This window comes from Anopheles gambiae, chromosome 3, assembly GCF_943734735.2.
Source record: "Anopheles gambiae chromosome 3, idAnoGambNW_F1_1, whole genome shotgun sequence".
NCBI lineage: Eukaryota > Metazoa > Arthropoda > Insecta > Diptera > Culicidae > Anopheles > Anopheles gambiae.
Window position 1 is genome coordinate 34,948,156 of NC_064602.1, and position 27,838 is coordinate 34,975,993.

A 27,838-nucleotide genomic window follows, 5' to 3' on the forward strand; every position below is an offset into this window, starting at 1 on the left:
GGTTGCTCAATGGTACTCACCCGCACCGGATCACTGATGTCGATCGTTCTGTACGGTGGCGTCCGGAAGCTGATCGCCACCTGTTTGTGCACGTCAGTGTGCGAAAATTCCGCATAGTTCTCCCACACCGTCGCGTTGCCCTTCTTCTCGAAAAAGCGCACCTTAATGTCCTCCTTTACCACCTTCTCGCACAGCAGTATGATCTCCTTGCCACCGGACACCGGGGCGGTACAGTCACTCAGCCGGCAGATGATCAGATCCGACATTGCCTTCTTGTCGTAGATGATGTCCGACACGACCGGCGTGAGCGGCTCGGTAAAGCGGCCCCGCTGCTGACCCTCGAGAAACACCTGGAAGCACAGTCGGACAGCGTTGAGGTCGATCGAGCCGGGCTCCTTCGCGTGACCGAATCCAGCTGCAAAGTTAAATGGGAATTAAATATCTGAAGTTCGAGAGAGCTCGAGCGAAGCGAACTTACTTCTGAATGGATCGACCCGAATTTCCTGGCGCAGTCGGAGCGCCTCCTCGACGTCCTTCTTCTTGACGCACTGAATGCCCAAATTGTTAAACGTGTAGCTCATCGTCGTGCTGTTGATCTCCACCGTACAGACACCCTTCTTGCAGCCCTCCTTTCCGACCAGATTGTGCGGATGGGGCTTATGCTCGGGACCTTCCTTGGTGACGCAGGACACAACGACCACTGCCCGACCCCGATACCCGTGCACCTGTATGCTCGGGAACGTTTTGTGTTCGGCCGTGGTGTTGACGCCCGGGATCGAACCGGCCGAGCGGCCTTCGCACTCATAGCGAAACCGGAGCGCCTTCGGGTGCGGCTGCTCCGTGATCTCCACGTACGGTCGCTGGTTCGGTACTGGGGGCATCTCTTCGCGTATATCTTTACCGATTACGTGAACTGTAGGGGGATAAGAAAGAAAGAACGGTGGCATAAAGATAACGATCTCATAGTGTACACAAACAAAGGACAGTGTTAAATCGGGACATCAACAGTACACGAAGGCTTAAAAGCAATTCCACAACAAAGCACAAGTGTCTTGAGCAGATTTTATCTACAATTACAATCATTACCTTCCGGTTGGGGCGCGGGAGATGGTTTTTGGATTGGTTTTGGTGGTATTATTGGAGATATAGGTTCTTTGGACGGAGATTCGTGCTGTTCTTGGGACGTTGTAGTTGCTGGAGGTGGTGGAGGCGATGTTACGGTAATAGTTGGGGAAGGAAGAACTGTATGTACATTCTCTTTATCACCACCAGCACTACCGGTAGAGCAAGAAGTGGACACGGCACTATTGACAACTATGTCGGGATTGCTGTGCACGATCATGTTGTACATGCCGGCCAGGGGAGATCGTTGGAGATGATCGAGTTTGTGGAAGAGATTGAGATACTCGTAGTCGGACGAGGACGTGGACGTGTCTGATGAGGCAGACGAGTTGTAACGTCGCTCGCAGGCATCATCACCAGTCGGACGAAAGCGAGATACACTTCCGGAAGAAAGGGGGTCGTATGGACGCGTTGGAAAGGACATCTTGGGAAGGTTTTGTACATAGAGAACCTAGCGCAGATTACACGAGATCGTCTAGATACCTAAACAGACATGAGGGAAATTGGGAATGGATGTTACTGATGACCTGGTAATCCTGGATATCTACACGTACAACAGCACAACTGGTTACGAATTTAAATATAGGTTCTAATGGTAGGAGGGTATGTGTAGGTCTAGCGTACAGGCAAATAACAGATCGTTTCGATTCGAAAGCGATGAACACACCATCGATCGTGTTGTATGATCGAGTTTGTTTAATTTTGTACGATGATTTCAAATTGAGGTTTTTCTTCTTCTTCAATGCTACTACACCTGATCTTCTCCCAGTGTGTTCGTTGCCAACTTCACCCGCTTAAAGGTGTTCAGCTAAGGGATCGAGAGCACGAGAGAGAGATAGAGAGAAAGAGATCCTGCCCGCTCAAATGTTTCCGAATATTAGGAAATAAAGTAAATAAATCCAAATCTTCTGCTGCAACACTCTCGCTCCTTCTCTGTCTATCTCTCTATCTCCTAATTTTCCACTTTCTATTTCATTTAGAAGCGCTCCCGGTGAGCTAGCACCGTTCCTACATCTCTCATCATCTGGTTGTGTCTGCGACCACACCACACCAACTGGGCGGTTTGCACGGTTACCCGATTGAATGTCTGCCTGACTGTAATGGAGAAATCTATTTTTAAACATTTTCATCGCACTATCGAGAGCCACTGTGGCGGGGCCTGAGTTTGGGGCCTGCATCAACGGGTACTCTGTGCGTCTGTCTGCCCTGCCGGGAGTTGCAGCAGTCATGTTGAGCGGACGTTTAGACGTTCCCGGGGAGAAGATACACATTTAACATCTGCATCTCACTGGGTGAAAATTATTTTTAAGCCCCAACTCCCTCTCTTTTGGCCAAAAAAAAAGGTCAATCACTGGACAACGAGATTGGGTGAAGAATTCCATTCTAACTAGTATTGGAATTGACCCTAGACACTGGTTGGATGAAGAAGATTGAAGTTTTGAACTTTTTCACTAGGTTAGTCACCAAGTAGCATAGTAAAAAGAGTAGGAAGAAGAGGAAAGAGCAAATTTTGTACAGCGAATGAAGCAGATTTTGACACAGCACAGCAGATTCGGAAGTTATCTAAAGCGGGTAGTTTCAGGACCGAAACAAAACTTCACTTGGTCACATTAAGTTTTGGATACGTTTTTTTAGCGTGAACAACAGCGCGAAAAAGGATTTTAAACTGTAAATGTAAAAGTAACCGAACCTCAATGATCACGAATCGAATTATCTCACACCGACGATGGTTCGACGACTGTGACTTGCGTGTGCTGGCGTGAGGCAAAAACTGGTCGCTACCGTTTGGGAAAATGAGGGAAAATGTTGGGAAAATTTTCCCCACTCTCTCGCATGAGCATTCTCGTGCTCTCTTTCTCTTCGTAGCGCTCTAGCGATTGTAGGGATAGGTCACTAGAGAGGCACATTCTCTCAGCGGAGAACGTACGCGCGTTCTCTTGAGGCGGATCAGACTGATCGTTCAAACGTCAGTGATCGTCGGTCGGAAAATTGACACTAACTTTTGTGTTGGTGTGCGTTCGGTAGAGTGAGAGAAGAAGAGGAATAGGCAGAGGGAACAAAACTGACCGACAAAACGTAACCCCAAGCAATATGCTTTCGCGTGTGAGCGGCGATTAGGGAGATGTAAAGGTCATTGGATTGGCTTTTTAAAGGAAGTTGAATGCTCATACTCTTGGGAAAGATTGGAAATATCAAAGTAGATCGATTAGCGAAATGCTTAGTGAAAGCAATAATTAAGCGAAAATGGCCTAATTCCGACCGCGGTGACAGCTCACAGTTGGCACACGAGACCCTTGCGTGATCAGCACCTTGTTGGAAAAAAACAGCAACAATTTACAGGATGATTGTCCGAAAATGTTCCCCACGCGTTAGCACGAGATCCGCAGCCAACATGAAACACGTGCGTTGGTTGCCTTTTGCTGCGCTGGTGTTGCGGCCGAATGTTACGATGACGATGATCGTACAAACATAAAAATAAATGCATGACACGAACAATGATCGTTCGCGGCTGCGTCGTCGTGCAGCGTTTTTGGCGTACCGTTTTCATCGGAAGCAGGGTGTCAGCATTTAAAAGACAACCCGCGCGGTGTATTTTTTTTGGCTTTACAGGACAGTCTGTGTTGATGTATTTAATGAGGATTCGGGTTGTGTTCACCCTTCTGTCCCACAGCACGTTTTGGATCTGGATCATTGGTGGGAGTGTAATGCTGCGTAGCAGTTCTGAAAAGTGTTCTTTTCATTTTTCATGTCATCGAATGTTAGGTGACAGGTGCTGTATGATGTGGATTTGCCGGGTGTGGAAGCGATAACAAGACCTTTGTATAGCGTGGATTTGAAATTATATTTATTTTAATTGGTTCAAATTTATTCACACTTTTTTACAATTTGGGTCTTCACACTTTGATTAATAAATCGCTTCTGTTGCGCATGCCCTTATTTGGTCAATATTTCTCGCGCGCTCTGCCGATTCCCGATCCTCGACCGTTGACCTAGCACACGAACCCTGACCGCTTAGAACGATTGTTCTCTCTCTCTCTCTCGCCCGATCATCTATCCTGCTCGCGTTTTATAGCAGTGGTGATCGATTGCGCTCAGATCGATTAACGCACCTCTGTTTATCCCAACCTTTGTACTGTTTATATTTTGGCGTGTCAACACCGGGCGTGTGGTTGTTTTTTTGTTGCACGAATGTGACGCAATGGACCAACACATCTTCCGTGCGACGCTAGGGAAGATCAAGAGCAAGATGTTACTCGCGCAGCACGACGATAGACAGGACAGCGGATGGACGGCTGTTTTGGGTTTCCAAGAATTGGTGTGGAAATGGGGGTATGATTTTCAGCTTAAGCCATTCAAGATGCTGAGTCATTGTGTGTGTATGTGTGTGTGAGGAGCTAATCCATACTAGTAACACTAGCTCAGACTATTAACTAGTATCCCCAACAAGTTGTAAGACGTAGATCGTATAAATAAGTGCTTTAAACTCTTTCAAACCGCGCCACAAAACGAGAGGTAATGATTTAGATTATCATAAACAACTCTTCAGCTTCTCGGTGGTAGCGTTCAGTGCAGCTCAATGCTAAAAATTATCCCTATGACTAATAGACATCAGGCGCACCATCACGCCAATTTATTTGGCGCTCGGTGCGCCTACGACATTGCCGCAGAAAACGAGAAAGAGTAAGGACCATTTCCAACCACAGCAGCAGGATTGATTGCTATCTTTTGGGGCTTAGTCATACGAGTATAGGGAGCAAAAGACGCTCCCTAGAAGAGACATCATAAATCAATGTGTGCGAAACTAATTACACCACTGTCCAAAAACAAACACTCATCGTGTACCTTCGTTTTTTTTGTATCTCTAGAAATTTTCTTTGTATCTGATGGACGAATAAACGCCACTTGTTTTTCCAAAGCCGACTGTAGCAAATTATGTCTTGACTATCGCAATTGAAATTGTTAAAAATATTCCGTCTAGCCGGATTGCATTGCAGCCGTGCAATTGGGCGCATCCGGTACGGTCTGATAGCGCCTGAAGTGTGAAAAACAGATAGCGTGAAGATAGTCTAGCCTAAATGCATTTGTCAAGCACGTGGTTTGCGGGTGGGATTTCCTCGGTCAAGGTCGAGAGTGAAACAGATGTTCGTGCTGTTGAGTTCACCAGATTGCATAATAACAGGGGCATGGCTACTTACTAATATCATCCAACAGGTCACTTTCTCCTAGAATGCCCTCTATTGGTAGAAATGCTGCATCTGTAATAACAAAGAGAGAGAGAGAGAGAGAGAGAGAGAGAGAGAGAGAGAGGCAAAAATGAGTAACTATTCGAAAGTTGGAATATTTTAATTAGTATTAATTTATTCCGCAAATTATTCAACTGATGATGGTTTTTTTACTTTGACAGCTGTCAAAGTAAACAGATTGCATACTAAAAGGCGCAGATACTTACTAATATCATCTAACAGGTCTATTCCTGCTAGAATGTAAAAACAAAAAGGAAAAGAGAGAGAGACAGAGAACAAACGTGTAAGTTAAAGAGCATTCAAACAAACACAGAATGCGAAAATATTTTGATTAGAATAGATGAGCTGATACAAAAAAAAACAAAGCCACAAACGTTGTGTTTATAAACATGTTTTGTAAGTTACTAACCAGAGCATTAACACGAAAACGCATGACACAAAAACTGAGTGAAAATAAACCACCCTAACGCCCGTCGCAATGATTCTCCTCCGTAGAGCGGGTTGTGTGGAATGTCAAGAATTTTTCTTCGTCCTCCCCTTTCCACTTTCATCTGTCACTTCCTCTTTCCCAACAATGCGCTTCCCCCTTGGTGGTATGTTTATTATCGATTGCATTGCAAGTGGTTGTGAAAGTCCCGGCCCACGAACCCGAGCACAAAAGGACCCCCTCAACGGTGTGTTTGTGGGGAAATGTTCTAGCTCAATTTCCTTCCATTTTCCCCTCCGACTAGGCGGAGGAGGTAATCAACGGCGTTTTCTACGAAGCACCGACCGACCCCGCAAAACCGGTCACGGAATCCACGGTCTTGGTCAGCGTGGTAGTTTGCGGAAGTGAGCATTGTGAGTGAGAATGTGTGGTGGGAAGGAATTTCGTGTGGTTCGTGTGGTCCTAAGCGGGTTGCTGTACAGAAAGAGCGAGAGTTACACATTCCAATGGGGGCTGTTGTGCTTTCCCTCCTCTGTGTATTAGAGCCCGCAGACGAGGTGTTATGTTTTAGCATGGGGTGGCTTCTATGTACATAGGTAGAATTATGTTGTTGTTTTTTATTCCTCCACTTCCAAAGTTTTATCGGTAAGAAAGTTAGTGTTTGTGGGACTACCACCGATGGTTCCCTTTCTGTTGACCACCATCCATTTTGCATGGTAACGCGTTATCGATTGCTTACATATATTTTTTTATTTTTCATATCGAGCGGCCGCTTCAAACGACCCGCACGATACGTCTTTTGTACCTCACCGGTTGTACAGGTGAGTGTAGAGAACACAAAAAGAAGTAATAACTCAGTCTTTCTGTAGTAACGACCTCTGGACGAGCCCCCAGGACCGCGGGATACAGACTATGGACAGGAAGTGAGCAGCATGAGCCCACCCAAAAGCATCATTATTCAATCGTGGATCGTTTTGTCTATGCAAATCACGACCTCCGGAAGCTTCGGTTTTGTATAGTAGGGTTGAGCAAGCAGCCAAGTTTAAGGTTGTAGCAAGGTCAGTCTGGCCTGTAGCGATTGCATTGCCTTCTTCGTTCTTGTTGGAACGTGCCACAAACACCAAGGAGCTGCACACAAAGAAGCCACACTTGCCAGCGCACTTGTTGGAGAAAGATTTTCCATTCCCTAGGGAGCGCGTACCACGCATCGGGGGGATAGGACCTGTTGTTCGGTATTTTAATTACCACAAAAAGAAAGGTGCCAAGCGTCATCCCACACAGATCATCATGTCTCACTGTCATCCCAGCCCATGTCAGCTCCTCCTATTTAGAGCAGCGCAAAGTTCCATAAATCGTTTCCATCCTTCCAGCAAAAGTAAAGGAATGTGCATCACCTCCCCCTGAAGGTAGCTTCTGGGTTTGCGAATGCATTTTCACTTTTTACTGTCTGCTCCCGTCCCGATGGAGGCGCATGGTGCAGTCACTGTCATCGGGGAATGAAATGGAATGGTCCACCACTCCCCATTGGTTGGGCACGTAACACGCAATTGAACACTTTTCGTTCGTGTGCGATCGTGTACACAGAAAAATGACGTTAATAAAACAGCGTGCTGGTTTCCTATGTGGACAAGATTAATGAGCAGTCACTTATGGGGTGAGCAGTACCTTCTGTTAATTAACCGCGTGCGAGTTTGCGAATTGACTTCAAAGTGCCTCCAACAAAATGACAAAAAAATGAGAAGCGATCCATGACAGATTTAGCATGTGTTGCATCACATACAATTAGCATGTGGGTTCCTTGTTCCCGCTTTTATGCGATGTCCCGCGCGTTGGCTTTGTTCTTTGCTGGAAGCGATGTACGCAGCTTTCCTTGACTTTTAACCGCCGTTCCGCCTTGATGACCCCGAGGGATGGGGAGCGTTCAGTCACCCTACAAGGGCCACCCCCCTACAGGGCACGTGGCATTGATGGAAGGGTACATACACCGAATGCAATTTTCGAACATCAACCATGGATGGCCATAAATTGCTTCGCGTCGTAAATCATGCTGCCATCACGCTCGATCCGGGGCTTTGATCGGACCGGGGTGGGCAGGGAATGGATGGATACGTATCATCTTCGCCTGCTCACGGAAGCAAGCATGACGACGTTTTCGGATAAATGATCGGATCACTTAATGCCCTGCTGCCGAAGATCCTGTCCCTCTTTTCATCCACAATCGGTTGAATCTAATCCACCCGCTCAAGGTCGAGATCGAGGAAATGGCGACAATATTTCAGTGCTGTGCACCATTTGCGCGCAGTCTGGTATTGTGCAGTACTGTCCCACACGAAGGGTTAGGGTGTATAAATAGCAACAGCAGTTTGCTACTACGCGACTACGCTACACTACACGTCTACACTGGATGTTCTTGGACTCGGAGCACGACCACATGCACGATCATCATCATGCATTGTTTGGTACGACGAAACAGGGCAATGGATAACTACGCGACGCAGGGCTTAGGTGGGTGGTAAATGCAGCGAAACAAATAAAACAAAAATCGAACGAACAACCTCCAAGCAAACAGATGGGAAGCGTGTAACGCACGCAGTCCGATGCTGGTGAAACCGGTTCAAGATCATTCCCACATCGCACACCACACAGCAAGTGGTCAGAGCTGTGTGTTTAGCAGGGGATGGTTCAGTTTGCACAACGGATGCACCAACAAGACAAAAACGCAAGATAATGTACCGCATGTACCGCGGTCGCGCGCTTGTCACACACCTTTTGTCCAAGTGCAAGTGCCGCCGCAGCGCGCCAACAAGGAAGTGATGTGGGTTCGCGAACATCTTTAGGATTAAAAGTTCTTTTTTATCCTCTCATCGCCATCATTTTGTTCTTTCTTCACCTCGCGGCCAGGGGTGCCACATCCGATCGTGATCTTCACCCGCCGGTTGGTGGTGGTTTTTGTTGATGTTTTGCTTGTTTTGCTCCAACAAGCGCCATGACACTGAGACAGATTTTTCTTTCATTCTCTCCCGTGCGTGACACGGGACGATTAACTGAAGCCGCTTGTGTACAAACAATGGGCCGATCGGTGGTCGTATGATATTGCAATAAACAATAAACAGTGCCTGTCTGTCATCTGGTCTGTTGTTTCTGGTGAAAGCGATCGTGCATCACCCAGGGAGGGTTGGAAATGCATCACAGACGGTGTTGTTTGTTTTAGACTGCTGCTACTGCACTTCTTGTTTTCTGACCAGTCATCAGCGACTCCAGAGGCGATTGACTTGTCGAGAGACGTGTGGTCGTGTACTTACAGCTACAAGTTAATTAGACAGAAGTTCTTGCTGATGTTTTAATGTTCTCGGAACGATTCTTGAAAGCGTAGAGTGCTAAGATATTAAGATCTTTCACTGCTTTCATCTAGAGATAAGACGCCAAATGCAAACAGACGCAATCGTAACGTCTTCTCAGAAACGGTTTTTGTTGCAGCAACTGCAAACACCTTGATGCAGGTGTGACAGGCGCACTACCTAAGACAGTATTAGCTTCTGTATTGGGGCGTGCAGTTAAGCAAGAAATTCCCCTTAGCTGCAAGATGGGGAACCACCAACACGCTCTACTGCCACCGGTTCCACCAAAAGCAAATCTAACAGCGATATCGTGTTTACGATAGCGATAACAATCGCTGCACCACTATAAGAAAGCCTTTCGTCCACTGCCAAGACCACACTAGTAACCGTGGAACGATGGCGTCTAGTTCAGTGAAGGTGCCTGTCGTTGTGCTGCTTCTTGCAATCGCCTGTACCGAAGGAAGTCCCTTTTTCGGCAACAATTATGTGCTCCCGCAAGGTGCCCGGCTTGCCAGTTCCGCCACCGCGGTGGTGCGCAATCTAGACGCCGCCCAGCTGCAGGTTCGTGGACTGAACCCAACGTCTTCAAACTTTCTCAGCGCTGGAGCGGCGGCACTGCGCGATTACGTCGGCAATACGACGACCGTGATGGGGCAGGTGTTCCGCGAGGTGGCACAGGTTGCCGTCGATCGTACCACGGCACCGGCCGTCGTCTTCACCCGGCTTACGCTGGCCGTCCAGGGTGTGGCACAGTGGAACCGAAACCTATCCAGTTCGCTCGAGGTGTTGAAGGAGGCGTTTAACTACGATGTGAATTCCAACACGGCCAGCTATCTGGAGAAGTTGCGGAATGCGTTCGGTCAAAACGTGCAAGAGCTGGCGGAAGTACTCGTGCGGTTGGGTGATGCGGTCCTCCCGGTTGCTGGACAGCCGCTAAACACACAACAGTTTCTGCAGGTAGTGTCGGCAAATGGGACACTGCAGCAGCTGCTGGATGTAGTGGAATACACTGTGCGATTATCAGGCGAGTACTCGACGAGTGTTAGCACCCTGGTGGCAGCAGTTCGTGCTGCCAACGACTTCCAAGCCCGATCGTATGCCTTGCTAAGAACAAACCAGGCATCTATCAACATCAACGTTGACCGGTACAATACTGCATCAAACACATCGTTCTACCGCTTTCTGACGGCGGCCGACTCGCTTCTAACACACCTCAAAGACACGAACGAAAGCTTCGTCTTCCGCTGGCCGCTACTGTTTAGCGAGTCCGTGCATCAGAAGCTAAATCTGCTCAATCATTCGATCGATCATTTGACGGGGAACTTGCTGCAGCGAACGGTAACGGTCGCTCAGAATCTCGAGCGGACGAGTGCCCTGTTCAAAGAGGGCAATAACCCACTCAGCTACCTGCGAGAAGAAACCGATCTGTACACGCGCGTCATGCTGGACGTACTGAGTGGTGAAAATTTCTGCGCAACTGGATTTGTTACGACGTTTAACGCGCTTCCAGCACAGGTGACTTCACGTGTAGCGGCATGCCTAACCGAGCAGACGAATCTCGAAAATCAAGGCTCATCGCAGCTGGTGTCGCTTGCGAATAATTTCCTACGGCCGTACGTTACCGCAGTCTATGGGCGATTGAATATCTGCTTCCAGCAACCGTTCGAGAGGATGAGCGAATGTTTGGATGATGTAAGTAGTGAAGGTGGAGTTGTAAACGCGGACATGTTTTGATTGATCTCTAATCCTACAGATCGTTGCTACCATTGACTTCAGGGATAAGTTCTTCCTGCTCGATCTTGCCAGCCATCTGTACTTCCAGCAGGTCCAGGAAGAGCTACCACTGTGCAATGATCGCGTATTGCAGTTCGTTAGAAACGCTGGACTCCGTGAATCTTGTCGGATCATGTCTGCCGCCGCCGATACGTCGACGTATTATCCACTAGCGTGAAATTAAAAAGATCAACAGGGAATAGCATTCGCAAGGCATAACTTTATTGAATGGGGCAATGTTGAACCACTACTTCTTTGTCCACCGATTACGATAGCGCGTTCGTTTCTTGCTGTAGATGCACATCTCCTGAATGTTGTGATAGTTCAGGAAGTACCCGTTCTGCGCTACACACGCATTGAAGTTGTGCTGTATCTCACTATCCACCAACGATTCCACCTGTTTCGCCGCATTATAGATTCTTCCATTAGCCCAATTGTTTTCGTAACCGTTCTGTAACAAATTAAATAAAAACCAAAATCAAAGCGACAGCTCAACAAAACCTGATTTCACTGTTTTGTTTGCTCTTACCAACTCCAAACACTGGTTAAGCTTGCGCGGCGCATACCGGAAGCAGATGTCAAACGCACCGTACGACGCATTGATCGCCCCGACCACGTACGTGTCGAGCAGTTGCGCGATGATCGCGAACGTTTTCTCCTCGCTTGCCGTCTGCTCCGCCAGGCAGCCGTTCACGTGAGCGAGCGTAAAGTTCGGGAATGTGAGCACCTTGTCGATGTACGACTCGGTGCAATCGTTCGAGAGCATCGGATCGGATGCGACCTGCACCGCCACCTGCGTCATGTAACCGATTGGGGCGGTGATGGAACCACGCGACTGCCACTGCTCAATGTCTCGGTGCTTGTAGAGCTTCAGATTCTCAAAGTTGATGCGTATCTTCTGGATCGTATTTTCGAGCGCTTTCTTCAGCGCGATAAAGTAGTTGGTGGTGGATTTTGGGAAGGTGATCGAGATCTTCTCCTTAAACCGCCGGTACATATCCTCCTCGTAGGTGCGCAAATCATCCAGCGCCGTTACGATATCTTCCACCTGCGTCAGTGACCCGTTCAGGTACTGGTCGATCGATTCGTTGAACCCTTGCTGGGCGGCCAGGGCCCGTGCATTGGTTTCCACCGTCCAGGCTTCTCCTTTCTCTATAACGTCCGCCAGTCGGATCACATTTTCCTGCAGCTTATCCGTTGCGGCAAAGATGTCATCCACCGCCACGCTCACGTCGCGCTGCTCAAACAACGCCTCCGACAGACTGATCGATGCGATCCGCAAATCACTGTTGATCGAGCGCAGCAGGTTGTGGTTGTACATGCTGTAGTCGAGGTTTTGCAGCATCGAGATCGAGTTGACGGACTCGTACCCGTTCAGGTAGCGGATCGTTTCGATCAGTGCGTGCTGTACCGATTCGAGCTCACGCGTGGTGAAGTCTTTAAACGTTGCCTCGAACCTCCCAGTAACATTGGCCACATATTCCTGCAGCCCGGCTGTGGCCAGCTGCAGATAGTCCACACTTGGGACGCTCTGCTTGAAGCGTTCCATGGCGGCACGGGCAGTGGATACACTTTCCACAATACCCATCGTAGCGTTTGTCACCTCCTCGTCATCTGCTAGCGGATTGCTAGAAGCGCCGGAAACGCTTGATAAATCACTTAGTAACACCATTACCGCCACCAGCAGCACCAGCTGCAGCACATTGACGAACGAGCGATGCATTTTGCGCATTGTTTGTTGCGCAAAACGTTTCGTACGAGCTTCCAAAAACACACACGCGTACACTACACGGTGGAGGCTTACTGCTGGTGAGCTGACTTGGATGAGCTCCGGTTTCAAACTGAATAGCAGATTCGACCTAGGCTTGGCCGTAAGCCCTTCAACGCTCCCGTCGATATCATCATTACTCGCGTGAAATAAATGCGCCACGTAACGTGTGTTTGGGAGGGTTGAGAGAGTTGGAAGGGTAGTTCTACCCGGGACCAACGCCATTATAATCAGTAGCAATAATAACGACCATGCCCTCTCCACCGCTTCCAAACGCCCAACCCCCGTGAGTTAGACAATTCCTAATCATCGCATCAACACTTGACCGGAGGCATTCTGTTCGGCTTTTTTTTTTTAACCCGGCGAGCGGGTGGATGTGGGTGTGGAGTAGTAGTTGCCATACATACGGCCATATAGAAACAAAAACAGACAACCAGTTTGCGCCCTGTAGTGGTGATGCTACCACCTCACATCCAACCGGATCAGGTGATATCGGACCAATTATGGGAAATATATTTTAAAAATTACATCTCCCGCAAATGATATCTCGCATACGTCAGGGTACAGCTTCCCCAAGGTGGTATTGTGCTTTCGGAGATGTATCGTGCCACGCACTGCGCTGGAAGATGATGATGATGATGATGCAGGGTGGCCGGGAATCGCGTGCATTAGAACACAATAGTTGATCATTGTGCGGGTCTTGTGAATCTGCGAACGCTCGAATGCGGTCATGCGTTGCAGCAGGCGTCCACATGATGCATCCGGTGATGCGCACGAGAGACGCAGTGAAAGATGAGGTTTGAGACCGGCACGAAGGGCAAGTCGGCCTGCACCAAGGTCAGCTGTTTGTTATGTAAATTTCGATAGGCTTTGATTTGTATCGTAGAAAGAGTTGGAATGGTCAGGAGATAAGATTGAATAAAAGTAACAGTTAACTAGAAGTTACATGTGGAATACAAGGCACACTCATGGGGAGGAAAGAGCATAAGAAATAGGAAAGAAAATCAAATCGCCCTCAGGTAACAAAGCAGTCGGGGATTTTTGGCAATATAAGAACAGTTTACGATGCAAACTGCTAGCTACAGAATTGCGTGACATTCCAGCGCATTAGTATTCGATAGACGGCGTAACGTATTGTGCCAGTGGCGTTACGGTTTCTTCGAGGGGGAGGGAGATTTGTTTTTGGGAAGTACCACTCGTAAAATGGGGAAAGAAATGATGCGTTTATTGTTTATGTTTGATAGCTCATGAGCCACCGGAATAATGTTGGCAATTCAGGGGGTTTAGAAATCTATCTTCAATGCCACAAGAAGTAGTATTATTTTTAACTAGAAATTGGTTGTTAAGTTACATACATATGATTCAAACATAAAATGAAATTTAAGGAGATTAAGATACATTAAATGAAATTCAGGATAATGAATCTATATTGTCTGGAGAGTGTAAAACAATAGAATATACCAGGAACTTAATGCCCAGCCACTGATGCGACATATATTCTAGTGAGGTTGTGGAAATGATGGTGAAGTGATGTAGAGCATCATTATTCCCATGCTCTACGATATGAGTCATGGAGGATTTCCCTATCAAGATAATCTAATGAGCATGTTCCCGCCCTACCCAACTCTCAGAGTCTTCCAACCCACATGTTAGAATGCCCTAATTTCCAGATTAAAGCACAAATCCTTCGACGCTACTATTTCGAGACCGCTTTTTAGGTCTTTTTTCGTATTGTTGATTAGCAACATTCCCAGAATTGGTATTGGTATATGGTTCAAAAGGAAATAGATGGCTCTAGACACAGGATTGGCAAAGTGCAATCCCTTAGGTTATCGGGATGCGTCTGATCCAAAACACTGATTATAGAGATTCCACCCGATGCGGTAGACATTGTGCTTGAACTAGCAGTTAGTTGATGATCGAAATTAACAAACAAACAATGAAGCAAACTCAAAACACTACGCGTCATAATGGAAAGCATACACAAACCATACCTGCACCGTTGACATAACCCGCCATTGCTGTTGTGTGGTGTGAATAGTATATGGCTGCTATAGTATTTTGATGCTGATGTACTGTTTTGCTGCCAAAGATGTGTTTGTGGTTTAGTCAAACGTTCACTCCCACCGACGGGCTGCGTGAACCGACGATGTCGAACCTCGTTCGACGTTGAAGTCAAGTGCAGTCGTGCTGCTGGGCACGTGAATGCACTCTCGCACTGTGGACAACACAAACACACACACAGAGAAACACTTGACCAGAGGTGGTCGGGTAATCAGCACCAACACAGAGGAATGGCACACGGTAATAATAATTGCTTCAATTAAATGTTGCTGATTTGTAGTACGCCCTACTCCGCCATTAAGCTCTAAAGTTTATGCTTCTTCAATATGCTCACGTCCAAACTTCAAAATGTTATAGTTACTGTTTGTACTAATGTATTACGTTTTTACTTGTACCAAAACATCACTGATCATCATCTTGTTGATGCGATGACAAACAATACAATAAACTAGATCACTAACGCCTGGGAAAGAGAGAAGAACACAGAGTAACGACAACGGTTGAATTGTTTGCTCTTACACGATATAAGAGTGCAGCAAAAGTAAAAAAAAAATAACTGAACTCGAATCTTTTCAAATGCAAACAAAAATATAAAGCTTTTTGAAAGCTGTACCACAAGCGTGGACGAACAAACAGGCAAACAACAAAGTGCGCACTTCAAAAACATGTATAGACAAACTTCACACACGCATGATCACAAACACTAGCACACACTATAACGTACAGGCCAAAGCACGCCTTCACCACATGCACAAGGGGTGGAATAAGGTGGAACAACAACAAACCAATAAATATGGTGGGAAAGGTGTGTAGCGTGTTAAAGCAAGAGAGGAAACAGGCAAGCTAAGCTCTCAAGCACGAAACAGATACTGTGCAGACGGGGAAAAGGGCTGTTGATCGGCCAAGCAGTAGCGTGTGGAATAAAAGCTTTTACTTCGCTACTTTTTAATCGAATGCGTGTGACATTAAGAAGCAGTTGTTGGGATGGCTTTTTGCTTTACTGGTACCGATCCGTAATCTAAAAGAGGTCTCTTCTGAGTGGGAGAAGCATTTGAAAACAGGTTTACATTTCCAGACCTGTCCGACAGAGACTCCGACAGAGTCTGTCTGGGACGCGAACAACAACACAAAATAAAAACAGCACTAATAGGAGAGAACAAGAACACGCACATCAAGAAGCAATGGGTCAAATTTAGAGAAATCGTAGTGCGAGTGAAAGGTACCATCGGTACAACTACTGGAGCAATGCATTGAGTTGAAACATCTACGCACTATTTAACACTAAATGGGTCAACACTGCACAAAAGACAGCTTAAATTTGGCGCGATCACTTTCGTTTGAGTTTTGGGGTGTTCTAACTATGCAGCCAAACGTATTATCACATTTCCGCCTTTGCATTGATTTTTTGTTCCCAAGGCTAGTCACAAAAAGACAACCAACAAAACTCAGCACACTCACTGCCAACGGGGCATCCGAGGCTGCCCTTATCACTTGCAGCTCAACACTAACCGTGCTCCAGAAGCAGGCGCACACCATTCGGGACCGCCGGCAAATGGTACAATGTCACACACCACCGCTGGTGGCAACCGCTAGCAATCGACTTATCGAAAGCTCTTCCTTGTGTGCACAATTTAAGCAAACTTTGCTATCCTCCAATGGTTTTGGTTTATCCCCGGGGAAGTTCCCGGTGCACTAGCTAGGACGCCTTCAACACTGAACCGTTCTGCAGCAGGACGAAAAACTGTCTGAGCACAGATCTGCTAAAGCTGCTCCCGAAACCGACTCCTCGTAAGTACTCCTCCGCTTCGTTCTGGCGCCGATCGTAACATGCGCGCGCGCGACCGCCTCATCAACTGAAGAGTACAGGGACAGGGACAAGGAGGGGTGTGGAAAATACGGAGAAACAAACGGGCAAAATATACACTGCGCTCGCACCGCCGTTCCGGTTTGTATGTGGACGATGCGATGAGATTACATACAGACAGACAACGGAGTGGAAGAGAAGAAACAAAAAACCAACCCTGACCACGATCGCGTGTGAGACGCAACATAGGGTGAAACTGGGAAGCAATGCATCTGTGTGTGCGTGTGTCAGTGGTTGATCGCGAACCTGTTCCGGAACGATTGGCCACCGTTTGTGTTGGTGGTGGTAGTGGTGATTGGGGCGATCCATTCGAAACGGCCCCACGATCAGTGATTGAAAGTATGAGTAGGATGATAATGGGAAGGGGAAGCGAGCTGTGGCAAGGGTGGTACCCGCGAAGGGGTGCGCACCCCACTAACACAGACTGACACAGACACAGTCTGATTTTCCTACATCAAACACACGGTATACGGCTGGAGTCCAGCAGGCGCGTGGAGCCGATCGAGATCGTGTGTATCGCTTACATCTGAGTGAGAGCAAGCGAGAGAGGAAAGAAGTCGAACATCCAATGTTTCCTACTCGGTAGCTCTAGTGTCACACAAACCACTTGGCAGCGTTCGATCCAACACACTCACAGATACGGCGCGCGCGCAGCATCGAACCTGCGTAATCTGCACACCGAAGCAAGCGGTGACGTTTCGCGAGCGTGTTTGTATTTTTCTTTTTGTTTTTTCTAACGTTTGCCACGGATATCCCCCACCTGTGTCGTACGCACAATCGCACCGTCCGGCCCGCGCGTGAAGTCTCGTGAATGGGAAAATCCTTACGTTTGGGTTTTACCGGGCACACGACGTCGGTGACATCGAACAGAAACAATAACAACAGGCAAAAAACAAGAGTAAAAGGTGTAAGTCGGGAAGACGAGGCGATTAAAAATAAATGTCATCAATGGGGTGGAACTGGTCAACGAATGGGTCATATAGATTGTACAATCCTGCACTTATGCTACGGCCGTTGCTTTTGTTTTGCAAGTGTGAGTACATTGTGGAGCGAACTTAATTAAGACCCTTGCGCAGTGCACTGTAAACCGGTCACTAGATGCTGTGTGTCGCGAGCTATTCAATCGTAGATCCAGAATTAATTGAGAGAGAGGGAGAGGGAAACAAGAAGGGGGAGTGGAGATGACAGGCTAAACCGGTTTTGCCATTTCGAAGGTGTTGCTGGGGATTCCCCAAGGTGATGTTAAAACATACATGCGCGCACACTCACATACGCACTGGGACGCTCTCCGGGGGCGATAAGGATTGGCGGGTGCGTCTAATGGCACAGGATGAGCTTTGTGCGGGAAAGTTTGTGTTTTGCGGGAAAATTGTGCCACTGACCGCGAATGATCGGGAGGCTCGGTGGGTTTTAGAGCGTATGAGCGGTTTTACCCTCTCTGATATGGGATGGGATGGGCATGTTTGGAGGTGATGTAATGTAATGTACTGCAAGGGATTATGATTGGTTGGTGCGCTATGAAAGCGAAAGGCGGGAAAAACGGATCCGGCGGAAGATGAATGATGGTACTTGTTGATGTTTTTTTATGGTTTGATTTTGGAAAGACAACTTCTACATGTAGTCCATATAGATGTAAAGATGAGACATCTCTGACTTAGAAAACCCGGAAGTTCTGGAGTTTAAACCTAGAGAAGTTCCCAACTTTGAAACGATTATTAGGGTGACTTCAGAGACTCGCTCTTCTTATGGACCAAATCGAGGCTTTCTTGGGAACGGTTCAATGGTCTATTTGATAGCCGCGCCGGGTCTTCAAAGGTCGAACCAGATCGATTCCCATCTGTACTCGTCCGCTCATAACAAGGACTGATTGTTATTGGGTTTACAAGTAAGACTCTATATGAAGCCAGTATGATCGCCGTAGGTCGTTACACCAAGGAAAGGGACGAATAAAAAGAAGCAGAAAAGACGGCTCCTCTAAATTAGACCTACCGTATCCCCCAGAATGACTGTGTCTGTGCTGCGAATTCAATCTGCAACATGCTTTGCAAGTAGTGGATGCACTGTGCGTCACTCTTGCAGTGGTAAATGCACTTTGCGTCACTTGTGAAGTAAGGATGCACTGTGTGCATTCTATCCATCGTATATGTTTTCACACACTAAATTAAGGTCTATTGACATCACAAGTGACCTTTTAGCGCTCATGCAAAACCAATTCCACGGAATCCACTCAACATGCAGCCGAGGACCATCTTATTATTATTATTAGCTGTTGCGACATATTATCGGAGCATGCTGTGGATGAATGTTTTTGTTACAGCACAACGACATTGATGACTGTGAGTGAAGAAGGGGAGGGGGTTGGTGGGTGGTTTGGTTGGGAGAGGGAATAGCAGCCTGGCAGTGTGAATAAGTAAAGTCAATCGTATGCGTTCGTGCACGTTACGTTCGACCAAAGTAGGCGACGGGAGGAGGTGGTGCAAATCACGAAGCGGAAACGGATGACTCATGCACATCCAAAAGCTTCTGTTGGGCACAGCCAGAAAGGGAGGGGCACGTAGGAAGGTGTTGGTTTATGATTTGGAGTTGGTAGCGCGGATATGCTGTGTGCTCAAGATCAAGTGGTTTCGCTGCACGGTGTGTATGAAACAGAAATAGGTGAAATTGGGCGGGGTAGTCAGTGTGAAAGCACAAACAAAAAAACCGGCAATCAGTGAGGTATAATAATATCGTGCTTTACTGAAAAGGCCATAACGAATAAGAGAAGAAATAAGCGAAAACTTACCTTACAGCATCCAAATAGTGTACGCAAATTAAGTCTTTAATTCTTCAGCAAATGCGTTCTGCTGTACTGGATTTGATAAAATGTGTAATAGCTTCCTATTAGCAGCTGCAGCTTAAAACACACAATCACACACAAACACACACACACACATGCACTTAAAACACACGCACTCAAACTTGATAACACCCGCTGTGGATGTATCGTGTCCAAGAATAAAACGCACTGATCCGTAAGCAGATCTCCTACACACTTGAGAAGTCAACCGACCGGGTCTCAGCCAGCAAAAAAAAAAAAACAAAAAACCGAGCCCCGAGCACCACTGTTTGCCGCTTCCGGCTCCAACTTCGTTCTTAACAGCAAAGGCACTAACTGACCTTCGTCTCTGTGTTGTGCTCTGGTTAATCAATGTCGCTAAATGTTTTTAATGTCTTGTTGTTATTTTTGTTGGTAAAATATGACCACTAAAAAGAGAGGGAGAGAGAGAGAGAAGAAATCAATGATAAGACCATTCGTGAGGCAGCACGTCCCTTCGGCATAATCGGGCCCTTGATAACTTAACGTTCGGTAGTAGCAAAAATGATAAGATACTCGCGGCCTACTGCCTTCGAGCCCCTTTTGGAGAAGGCAGGTGGCAAAGCCTACTACTGTTATTGCCTTTTGGTGCAACGTACAACAACGCGTAAAGCGAACCAAAACTGAACCAAACGGTAGCACCGAATCCGCGGCCACAGTTTGTTGATTGTTTTTATTGTGTTGCGCCGGTACTGGGCTGGAAAGTACACCCCAAAAAGGGTTCCCAAGCGCCCGCTCAAACCATAATGCACTTCTGAGGTGCAGTGTGAATTGTAGACAATTACAGAAAAAAAGTGCAACAAAAACAAAACAAAGAGCTTGTCGTATGGGAAAAAGCAAGCAAAAAACCCCTTTTCTTCCATCATTCCATCACTAATCGAATCGGTTTAATTGTTTTGACAGGATGAACCTGTGCTTCTGTACTGGTTGCCACCACGGTGGTGTTAAGCCGACCGTGAATTCCTAACCTGTAAAATGACGCCGTTACTCGAAATCACCCCACAAAGCGAGCTTTTTCGATCGCGATCGGCGTTATTTCCTTTGCTGTTTTGTGTCTTTGATTTTCTGGTGTAAAATCACGGAAATCAAAACTTTCACACTGAACACTCATAAAAAAACCGTACACACTTATCACATTACCACTGGTTTGTTAACACTTTCTTGACGTCTTTCCAGTACAATAAGCGCGCACACACACACTGCTCTCTGGTAGCTCTCTTTGACAGTTGATAAAACCTTCCCTTCGGTAGGGCTCCTCCGTTGTTTGCCTGCGGCGACCAAGCGAGATCGAGATCCTATCGGGTGGACGTTTGCAAACCTTCTGGCAAGGCCGCCGTCGCTCAACGGTGCGGGAAACTGTTGTGTGTCCTGAGATCGCACCCGTCACACCGGTGTTCGGGAAAAGCGTGCTCGGAAAAACTAACGCACACACTGGCACGCTGGGAAAATATAAACAGAGTAGGAGCACACACAACAGCACACAACAAAAAACCCTTACTGAGGTGTCGGGAGACGACGACGACGGCGCGTTTCTACCCGTTCGCGAATGAAGGGGCCGCTGTGTATTGGGGCACCACTACGTGCCGTTTCGCCGTTGTGGCTTACTGCTGCTTACTAACACAGCGCTAGTAGCAAACGTACTAATACTACTTCTATCGTGCTGTGTTGGATGCTGATGTTCGTCCACGGCGGAGCGCGAATGTGTTGCAGTCACTACTGTCACACACAGTCACAGCCACTACACTGCTGGCCGTGTGTATATCCGCGTCTCGATGGTCCCACCGCCAATTTTCCGCACCCATCATCGTCATCATCTTCTTTGCCCTTGCCGCGCGAACCTCTAGCCATTTAGCCATTTACAACCGAACGAACGACGACAAACACGTGCATTTGATGGAAGGGGTATATGTGTGTGAGAGGGAGAGAATGAGAGAGTTTGAGTGTGAGCGAAAGAGAGCACGGAGAGGGCCTTTCGGTTCTAGTGTGGCCGCAACGAGCGGACAGTACACTGATACCACCGAGACCAGTTTATGATGTCATCATTTGTTTTCAACCAGTTCGCACAGTGTGACGAGCGCGATGAGGGACAGGTATCATTAGAAGATATATCTATATTTGTTTAATGTTACAATATCAGTTTAAAATGAGTTTTCATAGTAACTTAATAAATTCGATTTTTCTCTTCATTTTTAATATTTTTTTATTATACAAATTCCACAACAAAACTAATGATTGTTTCATCCCCCCCACCAACCCTATGATCACCACTACTCGGACGCATACAATACCAACAGAGCACACAATACACACTTGCCTACTTAGATCCCCATTACGCGCGCCGGCGACGCGCGAAAGCTAATAGACGTGAGCGTGTCTGTGCGCCACTGTCGTCCATCGTCGCCGCCATGTACGCCTGGAGGGGGTGTATGGTACTTGCGCGCGCATATCGACAGTACAAATTAAATCAACATTCATTCGCGCCAGCTACCTGTTTCGGGAATTCGTGGTACGGGGCTCGATCCGGAAAACCCAGACCCAGGGGCTGGGTAGACTCGTTGTGATTGTCCGTATCGATGACTTCTCCCATCCCACGACCGTTCCCTTTGACCGTGCCGAACCGGGTCAATTAGGTTCGAGTGGGGGTAATTGAGACGCCGGTCTGGGAAACGAACGGAAACGCAAAGAAGCCGCCAAATAATGAGTGGCCAACGCGTGCGAGATGGTATAATAGTTTATTTGTTTTTATTGGTTTTTATTTACATTTATGTACCGTTTGAGTGGAATGGTTACGCCAAACAGCCAAAACATGTACCATGCAATGGAGAATAATTTGTCAGTGCTATCAACGCGAAGTAATGCATCAACTGATCTGACCCCTGAAACTGAAATGGAGTGTAACTAGATCCATTTTATGATGGCTGTATCGGAGCATCCCTGCACAAATGAGTCACTTGGGTTGAGGATGGGGTGACGGTGGACTTGACAGCATTTACTTGATAGCGATGATTCATCCAATCGCAATAGGTCAATTTACTGCCAAAGAGTGAAAGGCTGTATGGGGTTGGCAAACAAACAAAAAACGAGGACCAAAACCACAGAAATGGAACACTCTGCTATTGGGCCTGCTACTTAATATGTAACAATATGAGTAATACAGAGTGATATGAAGTAGAACAGAACGTCCATCCATTCGCTTTCAACGCATCACTAGTGAAAGGTCCTTTATTAGTCATACACAGTTCAGCGATCCAGGATACGTTGGCGTCGTGGGAGTACCTAACGCGCCGAAACGTCTCGCCTGGATGACCCCTAGTGCTTGGGTAAGGAGTCATCGGGTCCTAGAATTTTAATAAATGCGTGAGGTGCCCACAAGTCGCTCACCTTAGTACCACTGCCAACTCAATAGTGGCAGTACAGGTAGTACAGTTAGTGTTTAACATACTGAACACATCCATATGCTTTGCGTGAGAATTTATGTAGCTCCGGAATTCCGTTTCAACTCCCACAATGGAAAGCTCTGTTTTTTTTGGGATGGCATTTGATTATGCTGCCTGCGATGACTCATCATCCAAAGGATCCATCTTAAAGCTGATAGTATATTCGTTCGAGAATCTTTTCGCCACCTTCTTTCCTTCCTGCAGTCCTTTCTAAACACTGTTCAGCTTTAAGGTGATTTTGACCTGAGCGGAACGATGACATCATTCTGCTCGCTGATTGGCTGCTCATTCGGCGGCGTGTTTCTTTGGCGCGATTGTTTTTCACTTTCCTGCCCGGTAAAAAATGCGCAAAGCAACCGGCAACCGGGCAGCACTAACACATACGCTTCATTCATGTTTTCCACACTGTGAAAATGAAAGCACTATATACGCACGTACCGTAAGCAGGTGTGTGTGCGTACAGCAGTGAGTGTGTGTGTGCTCTTGCGCGGGAAATGTACGGCACGTGGCGGAGAAGAAACCTGAAGCTACGCGCGAGGTACGCGAGTACATAATCCTTTAGTACTGAGTTCTAGGAATTGGTGTTCTGACTAACCGCCGCCATCGTTCTTGCTGATTCACGTGAATCCAGTCAAGCTTTTCCGACCGTTTGGAAGGAAAGTGAGATTTCCTTCGCGTAGGGGAGTGTTTGCGGGAGGGCTCGGCCCGGCTTTACCGGTAATTAGGAACACATTTTTCAATCGATTTCTTGTCATGCTTAAATCATTAGGACGAAAGAATGTGGCGTGGAATGCGCGTGGGTTGATTATGCATCCTGGTGTGTTTGGTTTGATGGGAAAATTGCTGGTGATGTCTTTCAACTTCACAGGCCGAATGCAAAGTATGCATGTAAAATTGGCGTTGTAGTTTTCCCCCCCCCCCCCTTAAAAAAAAGGATTTTCTGAGAACAAACTTCCAACACTTGCACACCAGTCTTTGAACGGATTTTTGGCACCGAAAAGGATGTTGAAATTCCGCGAACTGGCTGTTGGGTAGTTGCCGGTCCAGGTCCAGGGCTGGGATGTGGCTTGGAGCGTTATTGATTTTACATAGAATAATCGCGTGTCCTGTACGCCCCTCTTTAACCCGGACGACCGACATTGAACTTGAGGCTGGCTGGAGATTGGGATTTCCCCGGGCCAGGGATTTTGTGGCCCCGTTTCCATAGCATAAAGCTGTTTGTATGTTTCGCAGAATTTGGTGATTTATTTGATTGTTTGTGAATGAGAGAGTTATGCTTCGCGCACACAACGATGCACAACTGGGCAGGAAAACGAGCAAAATTCGTGGAAACAATTTCCACCGACAAAGTGCATTTGCAGGTACAGTGAATTAGCATTGTGTAATGTTTTATCCGAACAAATCTATGATTCCACTTCGTTGAGTTTCTAGGAGTTTCTTAGTGAATGAGATCGTTTTAAAAAGCAAACTAGTGCTCTAGTATTTTATTGTCCTATTTTATCAATTTCAAACGCTTAAGTTAGTTAGCATCATATTGACTAAACTTTTATCATATTGTGTTGTTGAAACAAATAATTATAGTTGAAACTTGAAGACTAAAAGTTAGCAGTCGAGGAATATTCCGATGGTTTTAGGAATAGATGGATTGAACTCTAAACGAGCGGATAAGTAACACATTCGGTTCGAACAGGCTATGAAAATGACTCATAAAGTCGTCAACTCGCTGGCCTCAACAATATGCTCTTCTTGTATTCAAGCTCTGTGTGGCATTGCTAGCATAGGAGCGACTATCCTGCTAAGAGGAACCAATAATTCACTTATAGTCAAGCCCATTTTAAAAAAGCAGGAATTTTATGCAGCTACTTGCGATCGTATCATATAATGATTGTAGTACTGATATAATAAAGATAAATAAAGCAAAAGAGAAGTATTTTTAAAGCTACTAATCATTTTAATATTTGAAACCATTAAACTGGTTGGATTAGAAGCGTAATAATTCATCAATGGCTGAAAGACTCTGTCAGTCGTCATTAACATCATCAGCTGAATAACATATAAATCACTAATTTATTTATGGTTTTTTTTTACTTTTGGTGGTTAATTTAAACATCGTCAATTTGATTCATTCTGTTAATCTCCATTCAATTTCGTTTTTATGTGTCCTTACAGAATTATGTTGAAAAATATTAGTTATTTCATACATTTCGTTTTCAATAAGCTTATTAAGTTGTACAACCCTGCTTGCTGAAAGAGATCTTTAAATTCGTTGAAATATTTCAAGAGATGTTGAAAAGTTTCACAAGCATTTTCAAATTTGAAATTTATACTATTTGTAGCCGTTGGGGCGGTTCCGTGGTACAGTCGTCAACTCGAACGACTCAATAACATGCCCGTCATGGGTTCAAGCCTAGAATGGACCATCGCCCCGTAGCAAGGATTGACTATCCGGCTTCGTGGTAATGAATTAAGTCTCGAAAGCCTGTACAGGCCGGCATGTCATCGTAAGACGTTACGCCAAATAGAAGCCCTTGGGATTCATGCAACAAATTATTGTTGAAACGAATGATGAACAAAGGTTTAAATTAAAAAAAAACCAAATTAGGGCAAATAGATCACATTATAAATCGTGCATAAATTTCACAGGTGATATTATCGACGTCGGTACAAACAAAACATCAACAACTTAAAACCTTGGTTCCTAATCCGTTCGATTATGCACTAATATTTATTGCACTTCATTATGCGAAACAGTGTTTTGTTGTTGTTTTCTCCATTGCTGATGACAATTGGTTTTCTTCTGTTCCTGCGAGTGACACCTAAGAGACTGCTTTCATCTAATATGGTTTATTTGCTGTTGCTTCTTCCCTTTCCCATCCTCGCAACACTTTCTACACATCTAGCGCACAAATATCTCTACTTTATTGCTTACTAGTGATGACAAAACCCGAGACGGTCGTCGCTCGAAAAAACCCAGAACAAAAGTCATGCAAAACACGCCCATCTCAATCGCCCGGACAAAACTTCGCCCTACATCCACACCCTCCCGTCTGCTTCTTTCGTCCTCCTCCCACAAACGCCCGCAAATGGCTAAGCGCACCGGTGGCAAAATGTTGGGGTTTTGGATGCGCGAGCTGCTTGGCTGCATGCTGCACTGGTGTTGGAGTTGTTTTTTTATTGTTATTATTATTACAAACAATCGACCGTTATCGATCCGTAATTTGAAAATCTCACTTCCGATCACGTTTTGACCATCATCGCAATGGATAGAAGGGTTGTTGCTTGTTGCTTTAAATAAGAGCATTCCTATTTTCCGCTCTTTTACACGATGAATTTGTAAAGTTTTTGTTTGTTGCTGCTCCTGACATGTTTTCCCCCCAATATGGTAACACAAAAGATCGTTCGAAAATGTTCCCATCGATCGGTCCTACATTGGCTCGACTTTGTTACTCTATTATAGGCCCTACTTGTGATTTTGTGTGTCTTTCTTCCAATTTGTTTATGCTGTGTGCCTTTACTTTATATAGGTTATTGGTTTCCATTTGGTTTACATAGGTTATATATTTAACAGCTAAATTTTGAACTCGAATTAAAAGCTTTGTATGTGGTCTAATGTTCTTCCGCTCTACCGACCTCATCCCGACCTGGGCAAGACTCCAACGCGGAGTCCTTCTTCGACAGGTTGGTAAACAAATGTGTTTGACAATTTGTATGATTAGCTTTAGGTATTTAGTCTGCATTTTGATATCTCTGCTCTCACTGTGGAATTAACTGGAATTGATATTCTAAAATGGGCAAATTAACTTTTCGCCTTTTCTGTGGATGCTTTCGTCTTCTGTCTTTGGATAACTTTGTATGTGTGTTTTGAATCTGCACTCGTTTTCGATCCTCGCAAGTGCAGAGGATTTACATTTTCTAAATATTAGAATTTTACGGGAGTTTTGTTTGTAATAGTTTTGGTTCGGTACCCGGAGTAAGGTTCCATTGGAGTTGCGATTTGCTTTTCTTAAGTATCACAGAATCTCAGCATGTTTTACTTGCATTCCAGTTGCAGATCGACCAGCCGACGAACAGAGTGTGAAGGTTGTGGTTTTGGAGGCTATATTTTTGGGATTATTTGGGGTTGAATGATCGCTAGAACAATACTTGTGACGCAGACGCTAGGTATGGAATGAAGTGGCCGACGACTCTTCCCAAACTATGTGCTACACGCTTCGGCTACACTATTGCACTCAACGCAACGACTAAGCGTACAGCATAAGCATCGAACGGATACGTATTGTACAGTACACTTTTTTTTTTGCAACGAGGCCCCTACTGGAAGCGCACACCGGTTGATGCGTGTGGATGTGGTTATCTGTATGCACTAGAATCGTTACAAAAAACGAACGCTACTGAACGGAGGGAGCTTGATGCCCTAACCAGGTGTGTCTCTGGTATCTTTTTCCAAAACTTCCCCCATTCCAATTTCCCCAAAAGGCAACGAGGGACGCAACGCACTATCTGACCATCGCGTAAATGCAACTAGGAGTACGAATTTGGCACAGAACCGTATGGGATTGTTGTCGAAGCGAGATGATCTGAAGCTCTGTTCACTAAACGGGTACAATACGGTGAAGGAATGTAGTAGTATTATTAGTAGAAGAGAGTGATAGATAGAGAAACAGGGGCGCAAAACACAACACAACTGCATCGGGGAGTATTTGGCACCTAAGAGAAAGCGGATTATAGCGGTGCCAGTTTCCGGTGTACTGCAACTCTTTTGCAAACCACGCGTCCACCAGTTAGACCATGCCAAAACCTTCGGTGCCCTCGCTGATGGCAAACATGAGTGCCTTCTCAAACTGCTCGTAGCTTTCGTAGTCGGGCAGGCAAAGTTGGTTGAAACTGGAAAGGAAGGTGAAATGAGATCAATGATCTTGCTAGACTTTGGAGGACTTCTGAAACTAT

At 46.2% G+C, this 27,838-nt stretch overlaps 3 protein-coding genes and 1 pseudogene across 23 annotated transcripts in view; 1 reads left to right on the forward strand and 3 right to left on the reverse strand.

The window, feature by feature from the left end:
* LOC133390944 (embryonic polarity protein dorsal) overlaps window positions 1-21,235 on the reverse strand; it is a 25,917-nt gene extending 4,682 nt beyond the window's left edge. Inside the window, exons 1-7 of one of the 16 annotated variants that reach the window (XM_061660452.1) lie at window positions 20,953-21,235; window positions 19,383-19,843; window positions 14,667-15,199; window positions 5,573-5,599; window positions 5,319-5,378; window positions 479-913; window positions 21-415 (exon numbers count right to left, since the gene is read on the reverse strand). In XM_061660452.1, the coding sequence (XP_061516436.1) occupies window positions 21-415; window positions 479-913; window positions 5,319-5,378; window positions 5,573-5,599; window positions 14,667-14,691 (942 nt within the window). In that variant the 5' untranslated portion in view covers window positions 14,692-15,199; window positions 19,383-19,843; window positions 20,953-21,235. Of the gene's footprint in view, window positions 1-20; window positions 416-478; window positions 914-1,086; window positions 1,606-2,812; window positions 2,924-5,318; window positions 5,379-5,572; window positions 5,600-14,666; window positions 15,200-16,194; window positions 16,587-19,382; window positions 19,844-20,422 lie in introns of those variants that run through there. The other 15 variants (XM_061660455.1, XM_061660449.1, XM_061660450.1 and 12 more) reach the window with 15 other exon arrangements.
* Window positions 8,131-11,404, forward strand: LOC133393817 (uncharacterized). Its single transcript, XM_061660464.1, has 2 exons — window positions 8,131-10,823; window positions 10,885-11,404. Exons 1-2 carry the CDS (start codon window positions 9,528-9,530, stop codon window positions 11,080-11,082), a joined length of 1,494 nt encoding a protein of 497 aa, XP_061516448.1. The 5' UTR covers window positions 8,131-9,527; the 3' UTR covers window positions 11,083-11,404.
* Window positions 11,105-12,940, reverse strand: LOC133393816 (uncharacterized; annotated as a pseudogene). The gene is made up of 2 exons (XR_009766408.1): window positions 11,434-12,940; window positions 11,105-11,355 (listed from the first exon to the last, which is right to left on the reverse strand). The product of XR_009766408.1 is annotated as an uncharacterized LOC133393816 (transcript).
* A 4,346-nt stretch (window positions 21,236-25,581) lies between the features above and the next one.
* The window catches only part of LOC1271393 (apoptosis-resistant E3 ubiquitin protein ligase 1), a 31,512-nt gene continuing 29,255 nt past the window's right edge, over window positions 25,582-27,838 (reverse strand). For all 5 annotated transcript variants that reach the window (XM_310176.5, XM_061656002.1, XM_061656004.1 and 2 more), the window contains one exon: window positions 25,582-27,775. In XM_310176.5, the coding sequence (XP_310176.3) occupies window positions 27,673-27,775 (103 nt within the window). In that variant the 3' untranslated portion in view covers window positions 25,582-27,672. The remainder of the gene's footprint in view (window positions 27,776-27,838) is intronic.

Coding starts and splice junctions, on each gene's coding strand:
- LOC133393817 (XM_061660464.1), top strand. CDS start 9,528: ATGGCGTCTAGTTCAGTGAAGGTGCCTGTCGTTGTGCTGCTTCTTGCA. Junction 10,824..10,884: donor TGAGCGAATGTTTGGATGAT/GTAAGTAGTGAA, acceptor CTAATCCTACAG/ATCGTTGCTACCATTGACTT.